This window comes from Neomonachus schauinslandi, chromosome 5, assembly GCF_002201575.2.
Source record: "Neomonachus schauinslandi chromosome 5, ASM220157v2, whole genome shotgun sequence".
Taxonomy (NCBI): domain Eukaryota; kingdom Metazoa; phylum Chordata; class Mammalia; order Carnivora; family Phocidae; genus Neomonachus; species Neomonachus schauinslandi.
Window position 1 is genome coordinate 17,995,168 of NC_058407.1, and position 15,421 is coordinate 18,010,588.

At 37.2% G+C, this 15,421-nt stretch overlaps 1 protein-coding gene across 1 annotated transcript in view; it reads right to left on the minus strand.

The window, feature by feature from the left end:
• HCFC2 (host cell factor C2) overlaps positions 1–15,421 on the minus strand; it is a 38,928-nt gene that overhangs the window by 12,568 nt on the left and 10,939 nt on the right. Inside the window, exons 4-10 of the mRNA XM_021687585.2 lie at positions 12,543–12,751; positions 11,674–11,758; positions 9,686–9,792; positions 9,388–9,576; positions 2,873–3,040; positions 2,051–2,103; positions 398–575 (exon numbers count right to left, since the gene is read on the minus strand). Coding sequence (XP_021543260.1) covers positions 398–575; positions 2,051–2,103; positions 2,873–3,040; positions 9,388–9,576; positions 9,686–9,792; positions 11,674–11,758; positions 12,543–12,751 — 989 coding nt within the window. The remainder of the gene's footprint in view (positions 1–397; positions 576–2,050; positions 2,104–2,872; positions 3,041–9,387; positions 9,577–9,685; positions 9,793–11,673; positions 11,759–12,542; positions 12,752–15,421) is intronic.

Consider the following 15,421-nt stretch of genomic DNA (forward strand, 5'->3'; position numbering starts at 1 on the left):
ACGTTCGGCATGGAGCACTGAGTGTTATGCACAAACAATGAATCATGGAATACTACATCTAAAACTAATGATGTAATGTATGGGGATTAACATAAGAATAAAAAAAAATTGAAAAAAAAAAAAGAAAATACAGTAATGGGAGAGGGACCCTGCAACACTGGCCAACCTCAAATGTCATACAAAAGCTTGCCTCATCTGAATTCCATAGCTCGTAACTAAGTGTTACTATTCAGGTAGGTGCTTCCTTGGTATCTTGACATCACTCTAACTAGGGTCAATATGGCAGGCTTATTATTATTTTGAAAATGGATCAAAACCATAGAACATTTACTTTTCCAAAGACTAAAATTCCATGTTATAAAAAGCCTTAGATTTATTTAAAATGCCATCCTTATACCTTCATTTTTCCTTAGCACATCCACGACACAACTATTATGATTAGAAGCATTAGTTGCCAAAGATGAATATAAAGTGGCATTAGAATCAGTTGATGCTTTGAGATCTGGTCTGTTTTTCATAGAAGTTCCTTTCATAGCTGTATGTTCGGTTTTTGTACTGTTCATTGTATCACTGATCTATAAAAAATAAAATAGTTTATTGTAGCAAGCAATGTTCAATTGAATAAAAATACATGTAAAAAACAAGCAAAATAATTTACAACTTAAATGCTATTGAAAATAAATTTACCAAGATATAAAACAGTTTAAATTATATTCTTAATTTGTATAGGATTGTTCTTTAAATTTTATAACAGTTTAAGAAAACAATTTCTTCACTTAATCTCCATTCTCAAAAGACCAGTTCCGAAGGGGAATGGGAGGGTATATTCTGAGGAAACAAAACCACTACATTTTTATAAGTGGTGGTTAGTATTCAAGTAAATATGTATGTAACACAGGAGACAACACCAAAGCTACCGAGTTTAACATTTTTGTCAAATTTTCTTAACAAGGTCAATATGGACATTAAAGATCTGATGACTCCTAAAAATAAAATCTCAGTTCAAGCAAATGAATTATTCTGTATGACTGAGTTTTCCAAAGAGAGATCAAGATTTAATATATACACATATCAATATTCTTTACCATTAAACATTTTAGATAGGAATCTTTCTAATTCTGTTTTTGTCTTCTTATATACACTATAATGAATATATTTAAACTTTTTGATAATTCAGGTCATCAGTGTATCAATTACTACTACAAAGCAATACCTATGGGTCTACTGCGCCATAAAAGTGATCTGGCTTTTATTCAAAAACCCCAATATTGCTGCCCCTTTTTACTTACCTGTTTTTTGTTACTTTTCTGTCTCCATCTTGATTGTTAATTATAACTCTATAGTCAGTTATAACTTCTGATGGCCCTAAAGATACTTGTCCATCACAGTCATGTTCAGAACACATGCGCTTACACCTACATCATTTTCCTTGAAAAGAATCTACTGTATACTTAGTAGCAGTTTGCCATGAAAAACCAGTGTAAATCCTAGTAAGCTTATTCATTAGTCTTTACAAATATCTATTGTGAAGCACTTCATAAACAAGAAGGAAACTCACAAACATCAGGGCTCAATTTAGCAACTCATATTCTTTGGTCAACAAAGTACATAGTAAAGAAATGTATTTCATGTTGATTTTCCAAGTATTAGTTGAAATTTAAAATGAGTGTGTATGACATTTAGAAATGTCAAAAAGATTTCAAGATATTGTAAGTATAAATTATAAGGGATTTGTCTCTGATGCTATGTGTAATGAAGGTAGACTTCAATCTCTTGGTTAGGGGTTCTTAATCTGGGCTACTGCCATAGTGATCAATGGAGCGTTCCTTGAAACCACAGTTACCTGGGCATCATCCTAAAGATTCTGCTTCACTAAATCTGGGGAAAGGCTGGGATTCTGTGTATGTTTGTTTTTTAATCTCAGAGGTGATTCTAATATGCAGCCAGGCTTGAGAACTTCTGTCCTAGGGTAATATGCTAAAAATATGAATAAAAATTGGGACTCTAACCTTAAACATTCATTTGTCATCATACATTTTTTTTAACTTACACTGTTAGGAATGGTGCTATTACTGCCTTGTCTGTGAGGGTCCATTCTGACTCCTGTAGGAATAAGAAAGTTCAGACTGACATGCTCTAAATTAGTTTCAATAAAATATATTACAATCAAGTATTTCCAAAAGTTATGTATTAAAGGTTAAAAAGTATCTTTATCAAAGTTTATCTGTTTTCTTAATAGTTTGCTTAATAGTTGACTAAAATCCTTTCTAAAAGAACATGTAAAATTAAAAGTGTTTTTAACTTTGCAAGTGCCTGTTACTGTACAAAAATACTTTTGAAAAAAGCTGAAATATTTATGAAAGCTAATTAAAACCATCTCCTGAAGTCATGTATCATGTCAAATTAAGAAAGTACATCAGGGGGCGCCTGGGTGGCTCAGTCGTTAAGCGTCTGCCTTCAGCTCAGGTCATGATCCCAGGGTCCTGGGATCGAGCCCCGCATCGGGCTCCCTGCTCGGCCAGGAGCCTGCTTCTCCCTCTCCCACTCCCCCTGCTTGTGTTCCCTCTCTAGCTGTCTCTCTCTCTGTGTCATATAAATAAATAAAATCTTAAAAAAAAAAAAAAAAAAGAAAGAAAGTACATCAGAATGAACTGCAGAAAAAACACTGTATCCTACATGTCTATGCATTCTACCACATCATAATGATAAGACAGGCAAGTTTCAGAGTTGAAATGCAATATATTTGATTAACCAGGCAGGAAACATCATATCATTAAATTTTTAAAAGTAGGCCTTAATCACTGGCTTTCCTGCAGTAACTTTTTTAAAAAAGCATATGAGCATGCATGCTTTAAGGTGAAAATTATGTTACCTTGCATATTTGGTGCTGCTGAAGAATCTGATGATGCAGCTTGGTACGGCAAGTCTGTATTCAGCTGCAAAAGATAGCCCTCAACTGTAGGCACTTCATCCCATTTGACATGGAAAGAGTTGGTAGTGGCTTTGATCAGTTGTACTTGTGACGGTGCTGGCGGTTTCTCTAAAGAACAATATTGATATTAAATACATTGATGTTTCAAATGTACCAACAGTTTGCCTCTATAGTTTGTGTGGGCCTAGGGCTCTGAAAACATCAGCAATGAGTATTTCAACTGTTTACCAAGAGGGAGAAAAATTACTCAGATATACATAGCTATCGTAGGTCAAATGAAAACAGTTTGGGGTTCTGATTCTATTTATTTATTTAATTCCTTACACAAATAGCTCTACACACAAAACAATCCAAGCTATTTGTGTCATCAGAATCAGAAAGAAATGTTTAATCATAGAAGTGTGGGGGAGAGGGAGGAAGCAAGTATTTTATCATTATAGCTACATTATTTTACCTTCTTTTAAGTTTTTAATTTTATGAGGCAATTTTCAGCCAATAGCATACATGTCAGAAATACTGTTAATGTTAACAAAGATGATTTGGACATGATATTTTGGAAAAACATAACTTCTTGAAGTTAATACCCTCTCATCAAAACTTGTACTATCCCAAACAAGTAATTACTTTGATATAAAATATTACCGACGCTTCCAAAACAAGTAATAATCATAGACTTCTAGAACTGGGAAAAAGAACCTGAGATTATTTCTACAATATCCTTGTCCTTTTTGTTTACCTACCATTTCAGGGAACTCACAATTCCTAAAGGAGTACATTCCATCTTTAGACAATTACTATAAGAAAATTTATTCTTCTAGTGAGTTGGTATCTACAAGCTATAACTTAATCCTTATAGAACAAGTCTAATATCTATCTTTTTGTATCTTTTAGAGAAGGGGTCAGCAAACTGGCTGGCTTATGGGCTGTTTCTATAAATAAAGTTTTATTGAAACACAGCTATGCTCATTTGTTTATGTATTAGTTATGATTGCTTTCATTCTACAGCAGCAGAATTGCATAGTTATAGTAGAGACCATATGGCCTAACTACAAAGCCTAAATATTTACTATCTAGCCCTTCACAGAAAAATTTGATGACTGTGTTTTAGAGGACAAGTAAACCTAGTTCCTCCAACTATTCCCCATGTAGATTTCTCCATAATCCCATTCACAATCCAGTTTTACATTTCTTAAAGTAAGACAAACCATACAAGCAAATAATAAGAAGGTAAGTCCAAGAGGTACACCACCCACATAATAGAAGTTACATGAAGAGAAAATAGAGAAAAAAGAAGGGTACATATCAATGAAGTAAATCAAGAAAATTCCCAGAACTGAAGAACATGAGTTTCCAGACTGAAAGGGCCCACTGAGTACTCAACACAGTGGGTTAAAATTAGATGCACAAGTACATCACCATGAAATTTAAGAACAGTGGGGACAAAAAAAAAAAAATCCTGAAAGCTATCAAGGGTGAGGGGGAAGGTCACATTTAAAAAGAACAAAAATTAGAAGTGGTTTGGGTTTCTCAACAAAAAAACTAGAAGCTTGAATACAGTATAGCAATGCTTTCAAAATTTTGAAGAATAATGACTTCCAATGTAGAATTCTATTTCCATGCAAATGGCCAAATAAGTGGAAGAAAGACTGAACATATTTCTAAACAGTGTGAAATCTCAAAATAAATTTATCACCTATGCACCCTTTTCCTGGGATGTGTTCCACAAAAAAATGAAAAAGTAAACTAAGAAAGGGAAAAATATGGGATCCAGGAAACGGGGAATCCGGCACAGGTGAGAGGCAAAAGATATCCCCAGGAAGATGATGAAGGGAGACTCCAAGATGATAGCTGGGCTCGATTTGTGGAAGACAATCATCCCAGATTGGAGCAGGAGAAATTTCTTCATGACGATGAAATTTGATAGAATATCTGATGCATCTAACCATAATGAGAGAAGATTTAAACAAATAACAGAGTATGGATTGAATTAGTGGTAGATACATACAAATCTAAAACAAACAAAAGTGACAATTATTAATCCATGGCAAATAAAAAATTGTGCAAGAAAAGTATCACAATATTCTAGATGGCTCACCTATGAACAGTGTTTATGTAGTCATAATGTAAATGAATACTCATCTAACAAAATTATGGTATAACCATATTGAGAAAATGGGAGTAGGAAAGCGTATAGGAGAAAGGCGAGGAATGATGGGAAAAAGAGATAAATCCTTAATTTCCATAGAAGAAGGTGAGCATTTTATGTCTAAACCAAAAAAAATCAAAGTAACAATATATTCATGTTATATGGAAATACGTAAGTAAATACCAAAAGAATTGTTTAACAGAGTTGAAAGCAGATGCTTGTGAAGCAAGGAAAATGAGAGGAAGGTTGGAGCAAAGGACTGTTAATTTTCATAAAAAGCTTTATGTAATTAACCACTCTTAAATATTAACAAATTCACAAAGATTAACTAAAAGTGAAAAAAGGCAAGATGAAGAGCCCTCATTTCCCCAATCCCCCAAATTCATGCCAACTTATTAAGAAGATAGCAAAATCTAAATTTTGACCTTATGATAGTGGTTACGATTACTTTTAGGTAGATATTCATGTTTAAAGAAAAGGTTTATGGAAAAACCGGCCATTCAGTGTCAGTAATTTTTAACCTTTTAAAGTCACAGATCCCTTAGATAATCTGTTGAAAGTGATGTATTCACTGCCAAGAAAAATTTATACACACATATTTTTCTTCCAATCTGAGACTAAAGTTTATCCTTGGACCTCAGGCAACAACTCCCAATTTCAAAGATGCATCAGTAAGTTGGATTTTCTATATTTCTTTCCTGCTTGCAAGTATGTGTTTCTTCCACAGAAAATATTTAGTCTCTTAGTTGTTCCATTTATTATTTTTTCAGTTATCTTAATTTTAAAATTAAACTGTTTTTACATTACGAAAGCAATACATGCCTCTGTAGAAAATACAGAGGAAAGAAAAACCTTTCAGAAAATGTTGAATCTCACCTTTTAGGTAACACTTTGGTACACCATGTATCCTTCCAGATTTTTGGTTATATACTTAAAAGAAACTGGAATCATAGGTATGTTTTATAATCTGCTTTTCTCATGTAACAACATACATCTCCAGATCTGATTTCTTGACTGACCTCCAGATTTCTCTATATCAACTATGTATTTGATTTCCTTATTTCAAACTTAGCATAGTCTAAATGAAACTCTTAATTTTCTCCACAAACTGGTTTTCTCCTCAGTCTTCCCCATCCAAGTAAATGGAAATACCACCAAATTATTCAAGCTAAAAACTTCATCCTCCAGGGTGCCTGGGTGGCTCAGTTGGTTAAGCGACTGCCTTCGGCTCAGGTCATGATCCTGGAGTCCCTGGATAGAGTCCTGCATCGGGCAACCTGCTCAGCAGGGAGTCTGCTTCTCCCTCTCCCCTCCCCCTTCTTGTGCGCTCTCTCTCTCACTCTCTCTCTCAAATAAATAAATAAAATCTTAAAAACAAAAACAAAAAACTTCATCCTCCATTCTCTCTTTGTGCCACATGCCATACCCAATTCATCAGCCAGTTCTGTCAACAAGAACTCCAAAACATATCCAGAATTCATCCACTTCTCCCCATCTCTACTGGCACCACTGTAGTCTAAGACTTCTCTGACTCCTGTGAAAGCCTCCTAACTGGTCTCCCTGTGTGCACTTTTGCCCACCTACAATTTATATTCTACACAACTGCAGTGCCCATTCCAAAATGTACATCAGATCACAAAACATCTCTCCTTCCAACTAATAAACTACCCTTGTACTTTATAAACAAGCTAACCTCTACCATGATGTGCAAGGCCTTACATGATCTGTCCTGCTGTCACTTCTCTAACCTCCATTCCTATGCTCTCCTTTCCATTCAGCTCAAATCTGTTCCCAAATGTGCCAAGTATTCCTATCTCAGGGCCCTCGTACTTGCTGTTCACTCTTGCTACAGTGTTTCTCCCCTAGCCTTTTCCCTGGATAGCATCTTCTCTCCATTTGGATTATATCCCAAATGCCATCACATACTTTTCTAACTAGCCACTCTGAAGTTAACCCCACTTTCCCATTCCAGTCCCTCCCATCACTATCCCGCTGGTCTACCCTACTATCTTCACACGCTTACTTTTTGTTAATTTGTCTGATTAGTGCCCGTCATCCCTCTGCCCTCATACTCTATGAGAATATAAGTTCTTTGATATTAGGGATATCATCAGTCCCTTTCACTGCTGTAGCATTTCACTTCTCAGCATGTAAAACAATTCCTGATAGACAGGTATCAATCAATATTTATTGAAAAATGGATGAGTTCCATATTTTAAAATTTTTAGTGTTGTAATACTTGTACAAAAATCTTTTTAGGGGCACCTGGGTGGCTCAGTTGTTTGGGCATCTGACTCTTGATTTTGGCTCAGGTCGTGATCTTAGGGTCGTGGGATTGAGCCCCACCTCGGGCTCCATGCTCAGCCGGGAGACTGCTTGGGATTCTCTCTCTCCCTCTCCCTCTGCCTGCCCCTCCCATGCTCTCTCATGCACTCTCTCTCTCTCTAAAAATAAATGAATCTTTTTTTTTTTTTTTAAGATTTTATTTATCTGACAGAGAGATAGCGGGAGCAGGAACACAAGCAGGGGGAGTGGGAGAGGGAGAAGCAAGCCTCCCACCAAGCAGGGAGCCCAATGCAGGGCCTGATCCCAGGACCCTGGGACCACAACCTGAGCTGAAGGCAGACACTTAATGACTGAGCCACCCAGGCATCCCAAATAAATAAATTTTTTTTTTTTTAAAGATTTTATTTATTTATTTGACACAGAGAGAGAGAGAGACAGCTAGAGAGGGAACACAAGCAGGGGGAGTGGGAGAGGGAGAAGCAGGCTTCCCGCCGAGCAGGGAGCCCGATGTGGGGCTCGATCCCAGGACCCTGGGATCATGACCTGAGCCGAAGGCAGATGCTTAACGACTGAGCCACCCAGGCGCCCCCAAATAAATAAATCTTTTTAAAAAATCTTTTTATTTTGGAATACTCTTATTAGACTTACAGAAAAAATGCAGAGTTCCCATATACTCTTTACTGTTTCCCTTAATGCTAACATATTTGTTAAAACTAATTAACACTGGAACAATACTATAAACTACAGACTACTCAGATTTCACCAGTTTGTGGTTTTTTTGGTTCCAATTCAATCTAGGGTACCACCTTGCATTTAGTCTTCGTGTCTCCTCAGTCTCCTCCGATTTATGACTATTTCTCACTTTCCTTGTTTTTTGTTTTTTTAAAAGATTTTATTCCTTTATTTGAGAGAGAGCGAAAGCAAGAGATCACAGAGGGAGAGGGAGAAGCAGGGAGCCCAGTGCAGGGCTGGATCCCAGGACCCTGAGATCATGACCAGAGCCGAAAGCAGATGCTTAACTGACTGAGCCACCCAGGCACCCCTCACTTTGTTTTCCACAACTTCGAAATTTTTGAAGAGCACTGTTCACATAGAATGTCTAGGATGTCCCTCAATTTGGGTTTGTTGGTAATGTTCTCACAGTGAGAATGAGGTTATGGGTTTTGCGTAGAAACCTTCACCTTCAGAGGTGAAGTTTCTTCTTATCACATGATATGAGAGGCAGGGATAAATGATTCAACATGACTAGCAGTAGTGCTATTAACATTGATTGCTTGATTAAGATGGTGTTTTCCAGGTTTCTCCACTGTTAAGCTACGAATGGTCCCTTTCCATATTCTGTGCTTTGGAAGGGAGTCACTAAATCCACTCTATATTCAAGGACAGGGAAATTAAGAAACTCTCCTGGTGGGGCACCTGGATGGCTCAGTTAAGCATCTGCCTTCAGCTCAGGTCATTGTCCCATGGTCCTGGGATCGAGCCCCACATCGGGCTCCCTGCTTGGCGGGAAGCCTGCTTCTCCCTCTCCCACTCCCCCTGCTTGTGTTCCTTCTCTCACTGTCTCTCTCTCTCTCTGTCAAATAAATAATAAAATAAAAAATCTTTAAAAAAAAGAAAAAAGAAACTCTCCTGGAAAAAAAAAAAGAAGGAAATTCTCCTGGAGTGGGAAATATCTACATATAATATTTCTTCCACTCATTTTTTTTTAAAAGATTTTATTTATTTATTTGAGAGAGAGAGAGACAGTGAGAGAGGGAACACAAGTAAGGGGAGGGGGAGAGGGAGAAGCAGGCTTCCCGCTGAGCATAGAGCCCGATGCGGGGCTCGATCCCAGGACCCTGGGATCATGACCTGAGCCGAAAGCAGCCACTTAACCGACTGAGCCACCCAGGTGCCCCTTCACTCATTTTTAATTATGGAAAAGAGAGGCAGTGGCATTTACACTAAATCTCAAGAGACAGGTAGTGCTCAAGCATTTATTTACCTGAAGGAAAAATTGTATTTGTTGAATACTCTTACCTACCAGTATCAAGATACCAAAGATCCTTGCAGCAAACTTGACTATTCAGTGCTTTTTTGTAGCCATCTCTTCCACTCCAAAAATACAATCGAGTGCCAATCACAACAGCACAGTGTCCAGCTCTTGGTCTTGGTCTTGAATTTTTTTTATCTTCCTGAGAATCTGATACTAGGGTGGTCCACTCTGCTGTATCTAAAAGATAGAAATATCCATGACTACTACATTGTCCTTAAACAACAAAACAACAAAAATTCTTTTATTAATAAATTTTATTTCAGTAAGTAACTCTTACAAGACTCACCGAGATTTAGGTAAGAAAATGAACTAGTACATCTCCATTCACAATCATGAGGTGAAGTCTCAATATTCTCCCCCTTATGTGGAACCCATCCACCAAAAATGTACATCCTGAACAACAAAAAGAGAGAATATAAAGTGTTTGATTTTTTTTTCTAAAGGTTTAATTTTTTTATTTTTTTTTAGATTTAAAATGCTAAGAATAGACTTAAATTTCTCAGTTGTTGACTCAAAGCTTCGGGACTATTCACTTACTTATCATGATCAAGGTAATGGGAATAAGATAATGAATAAAGTGGTCTTCTTTGAAGAGTTTACAATTTCATGAAGCAATACAGAATCAAATTATTTCTCTCTGGCAAGTTACATAAAGTGGGGAATATTTCACTTATAATACACTTGAAAATCAATATTATATATAATATACTAAGTGTACCTCAGTCAGAAAGATAGTCAAAAGATCTGACACCCAAAATCAAATTCAGAGTTGTATGCATACAGTAACCAAAGAGGATTCAGTTTCTTATAACTTTGGTCACTGATATCACTCAAATAAAAAACTTTAAACTATGTCCTTCAGGGCCCTAAGGGTTCTTGAGACATGCCTAATAGCTGCTGAAGGAGAAGGTTTATCATGCAGCGCTTAGGGCCCATGTGATCTCATGCCAACCAAACAAGCTCGATTTTCTATTTTATATATTAAAGTTCCAATGGAAAACCACATTTTATAAAAGGGTTCTGATATTCTAAAAAAATATGCCTTATTAGGTTTTATTTATGGCTATTTTTTTTTTAAAGATTTTATTTATTTATTTGACAGAGAGAGGCACAGTGAGAGAGGGAACACAAGCAGGGGGAGCGGGAGAGGGAGAAGCAGGCTTCCCGCCGAGCAGGGAGCCCGATGTGGGGCTCGATCCCAGGACCCTGGGATCATGACCTGAGCCGAAGGCAGACGCTTAACGACTGAGCCACCCAAGCGCCCCTATTTATGGCTATTTTTTAAAAAAAGCACTAATGAGGTTCTAGTTGTTTCCTAAAACATTACTTATAGGAAAAAGTCCCTACACAAAGAAAGTAATTAATTTCTATTTACACAATAATGCACAAATAAGGGAACTTGTTGATGATAGTAAAAGCTAACTTTTATGGAGTGCTGTTTATGTACCAGGCACTGTTTGAAGCATTTCATATGTATTAATCCATTTAATCCTCAAGACAACCGTGTGAAATACGTTGTTTTTTTTTAAAGATTTTATTTATTTATTTATTTGAGAGAGAGCGCAAGTGAGCGAGAGAGAGCGAGCACGAGAGCAGGGTGAGGGGCAGAGAGAGATGCAGACTCCCCGCTGAGCAGGGAGCCCGATGCAGGACTCGATCCCAGGACCCTGGGATCATGACCTGAGCCAAAGGCAGATGCTTAACGACTGAGCCACCCAGGCGCCAATGAAATAGGTTTTATTATCTGCATTTTATATGTGAGGAAATTGAGGTATGGACAGATTAAATTTCCTTGCCCCAGGTCATAAATGACAAGTACCAAAACGGAAGACTTGAATTCATGCAATCTGGTTACAGAGTTCATGTTCTGACCATAACTCTATTCGAAGTTCAATCATTCAGTGTACATACTGAGTACATACCTGAGTACAAATCAAGTGCTACCAAAAATAAGTAAGACAAAACACTGAGTTAGGTGTGTCAAACCTGGCAATGGAAGCCAGTCAGTGTGACAACACTCTGCCTCACACTTATGTAATACCTACTCTGTGCAAGGCACTGTAAGAAATGTACAGAAATGTAAGAGGCAGCAGGATAAGAAAATGGAACAGTATTTTAGCTTCTATAGGCTTATTATTTTAGCTTTAGTAAACATAATCATTGTTAAATTCAATAATCTATTTCCAAGTAATTGGTAGCACCACTCTTCTTTGTATCTTTCTTAAGTTGCTTTAAAAAAAAAGTGAAAAAAAAAAGAAAAAAAAACCACCATACTTGTTTCCTATAACACTGGCTGTGTGAAGACTTCGTGGGAGTGGCACTGTCCCTTTAGTTTCTGGTTTTGACCAAGACATAGTTTCTAGAAGTAAAAATAAGTATATTAGCAATTTGGTTTAATAATAGTAAAGTACCTCACCTTGCAGAATTTTAAAAAATATAAAAAGGACTTACCAAAAAGAAGCAAAAATGTTTCAAAACCATTACTTGAACTTCATCTTAAAATAAACATTTCCAGCTGACATAAATAGCCAATTACAGTAATCTATTTACAGTTGAATGTTAGCATTTGTAATGGAGAACTGTATTTAGGTGCCACCAATTTTGGATTAAAACCAGATTACGGATTTTAACATTTTAAGTAAGAAGACACTGTGTAGAAGATAGTCAAAAGTGAAAGGCACACCTACCCTCCATTCACTCACTCCTAGGATCCCCTTAAAAAGAGCTAGCCACGGTTTTTTCCACTGACCAGCAATAACGTTACTAATGCTACATTTCCTGTGGACAAAGTAACCATATAAATTTGATCATCCCCAAGTGGGACACTTTACAGAGTGATAATTGGTACTATTGGTAATTACACAGGACAATAAGCATAAATCAGGGCCTTCTCAGGCAAACCACGACATATGGCGACCCTATTTATAAGGAGCACAGGAGAGTTACTATCATAAATCAAACATTCATTGATCAGCCACCATTTGCATCACATCTCGGCTGTCCCAGAGCTGGCTATAAGTGCCTTCTATAAATCTAACTGTAACTCAATAAATGCTGTAACCAAAAATATTTTTCAAAAGCGATTTTTACATTTGCCTTTATCAATCATAACCAATTCCTGAGCCTGAATCAAGTAAGCTTACCTAAGTCAAGTTGCCATAGATCATCCAGGCGAGCACCACACATTCCACCAAAGACATACATTTTAGGACTTCCAGAATCTTTTTTGCAATATATGACAGCTGTGTGGGATTCTCTTGGAGAAGGCACAATTCCTTTAGTCACTGGAATGCTCCAACCCACAACACCAGAACCATGCTGTAGCTCCAACTCATAGAAATCATTCAAATATCTAGGATATCATGAAATAAATGAAAACATTAATATAATATATACCTTTTATTTGATTTTTGTTTCTATTTATAAAGATAATCTATGCTTGCTGTGAAAAATTCATTTACTACCAAAAAGCATTAGGAGAGCAAAAACCCCATTCCTCATTCTTTTAACATGTAATTATCAAATACTACTGTGTACCAAGTACTCTTCTGGGGATCAGTAATGAACAGAAGAGATTTTTAAAAAATTCCTGCCATCATTTAACCAACACTGTTGTCCACAACTGTGATTGTTTCAAAACATAGCTGCAAATTCTGACACTCTTCCCATCAGGACGTAGGATCTACATGTTGGTCCCCACTCGCGATTCTGGGCAAGCCCGTGACTGCTTCGACTAGAGTATGGTGAAATGACACTGAGTGACTTCCGAGGCTTGGTCACAGAAGGCTAATGCAGCTTCAGTACAGAACACTTGTTCTTGGAATCCTGAAGCACCATGTAAGTCAAACTGGCACAAAAACCCCATGTGGAGCGGCACATATAGGCATATAGGAGGACGGCCCCAGTTCAGTCCATCCTTCAGTCATCCCAGTGGAGGGACCAGATATGGGAGTGGCCATTCAAGCCTTCCCATCTCAGGGCCTAGCCATCACTGCTGTGTCCTGTCTGAATTCCTGATGCAGAGAATCCCTGAACATAATAAATCATTGTTATTTTGCATCGCTAACTTTTGGAGGAGTTTATTACATGGTACTAGATAATCAGGACAATCACTACTGGCAATAATTGGTAAATACTCTTTCTGACCTCTCTCTATGAACATCCACATATGTATAAATGAGACATATTACAAATGTTGCTTTGCAACTTTTTATCTTTTAAAACTTTCACTCTATAATGTCATAGCAGTGCCCTACATAGCTTTTTTTTTTTAAACTCTACAAACTGGTATTAAACTTTTCATCTGTGACATGATGCTTTCAATGTTTTGAGCAAAATAACTTTTATAGGAATATATTTCCTATCAAATTATTACTCAAATATGAGAGCAAAATTAAAACACTTTAGGACATATAAAACTTCAAAGTTTAGGGGCTCCTGGGTGGCACAGTTGGTTAAGCATCTGATTCCTGATTTCAGCTCAGGTTATGATCTCAGGGTCATGGGATTGGGCCTGCATTGGCCTCTGTGCTCAGCACAGAGTCTGTTTGAGACTCTCCCTCTGCCCCTCCCCCATCAAATAAATAAATCTTAAAAAAAACAAAAAAACTTCAAAGTTTAACCGTAAAATTGTTTTGGGAAAAAACGATTCTAGATGTTATTCCAGGAAAGTAAGAAATCCAGGAAAAATACACTGAATAAGAGAAATGGTAGTACAAAGAAACCAGTAATTTATAATATACTTAAAATGAGGTTTATTTTTTAAGATTTTTAAAAATTTATTTATTTGACAGAGTGAGAGAACACACAAGCAGGGGGAGTGGCGGGCAGAGGGAGGAGAAGCAGGCTGACGCGGGGCTCAATCCCAGGATCCCAGAATCATGACAGGAGCCGAAGGCAGACGCTTAACTGACTGAACCACCCAGATGCCCCTAAACTGACCTTTATAAGTATGGTTGTGAGATCTAAATAATCACTAAGAAAGACTGACCAAAAAACTCACTTATTAGCATTATTATAATCTGGAATAAGATTCAAGAATACATGGAAAATATGGGAAAAGCAAAGGAAGGTAAAGAGAGTAATCTATTCTCAAAGATGACAAGATCCTTTCAGTTTAAATGAACGTGATAATTTCTGAGCAACTAAGGCGAGCACAGAATTAGCATGTGTAACTTTCAAATCTTTAGAAGGAAAGAAAAAAACAGTAAATCAAGAAAAAGTAAGGAAAAGGAAAAATAAGCAAAGCATAGTCTATGGAAAGCAGTTAGTAAGATGGTTAGGGGAAAAAACACTACAAAACAATGTCAAAAGAAAGATAAACTATAAAAAGAAATTTGGTACACATCACAGAAAAAGATAAGATTTTCTTTTTTTTTTTTAAAGATTTTATTTATTTTTTAGAGAGCGAGCGAGAGAGAAACAGCATGAGAGGGGAGAGGGTCAGAGGGAGAAGCAGGCTCCCCGCTGAGCCGGGAGCCCGATGTGGGACTCGATCCCAGGACCCTGGGATCATGACCTGAGCCGAAGGCAGATGCTTAACCATCTGAGCCACCCAGGCGCCCCGATAAAATTTTCTTAATGTAAAATTTTCCTACAAGAGCAAGATTATAACCAATCACACAACAGATACAAATAAAAGGATATAAACTGACAGTTCACAGAATGAGAAATAAAAATTGCATAAATGTGTATGTACACACACAGAGACACAGATAAACAAACACACATACACATATATACACAAATGTTCAACCTTGCTATGATTTTTAAAAATCTAGCAAAGGCAGGGGGCTGGGGGTGGAGAAGGAACAACAAGCAGAATAAATGGAAAACATAAAATACAAAGGCAGGAAAAAACTTCTCTATTAGGGGACAAAATCTCTTGGGGGCAGGAAGTCTGTAAGAAAAACAAAATAAGAGCCTGGGTGGCTCAGTCATTAAGTGTCTGCCTTCAGCTCAGGTCATGATCCCAGGGTCCTGGGATAGAGCCCCGCATCCGGCTCCCTGCTCAGCGGGAAGC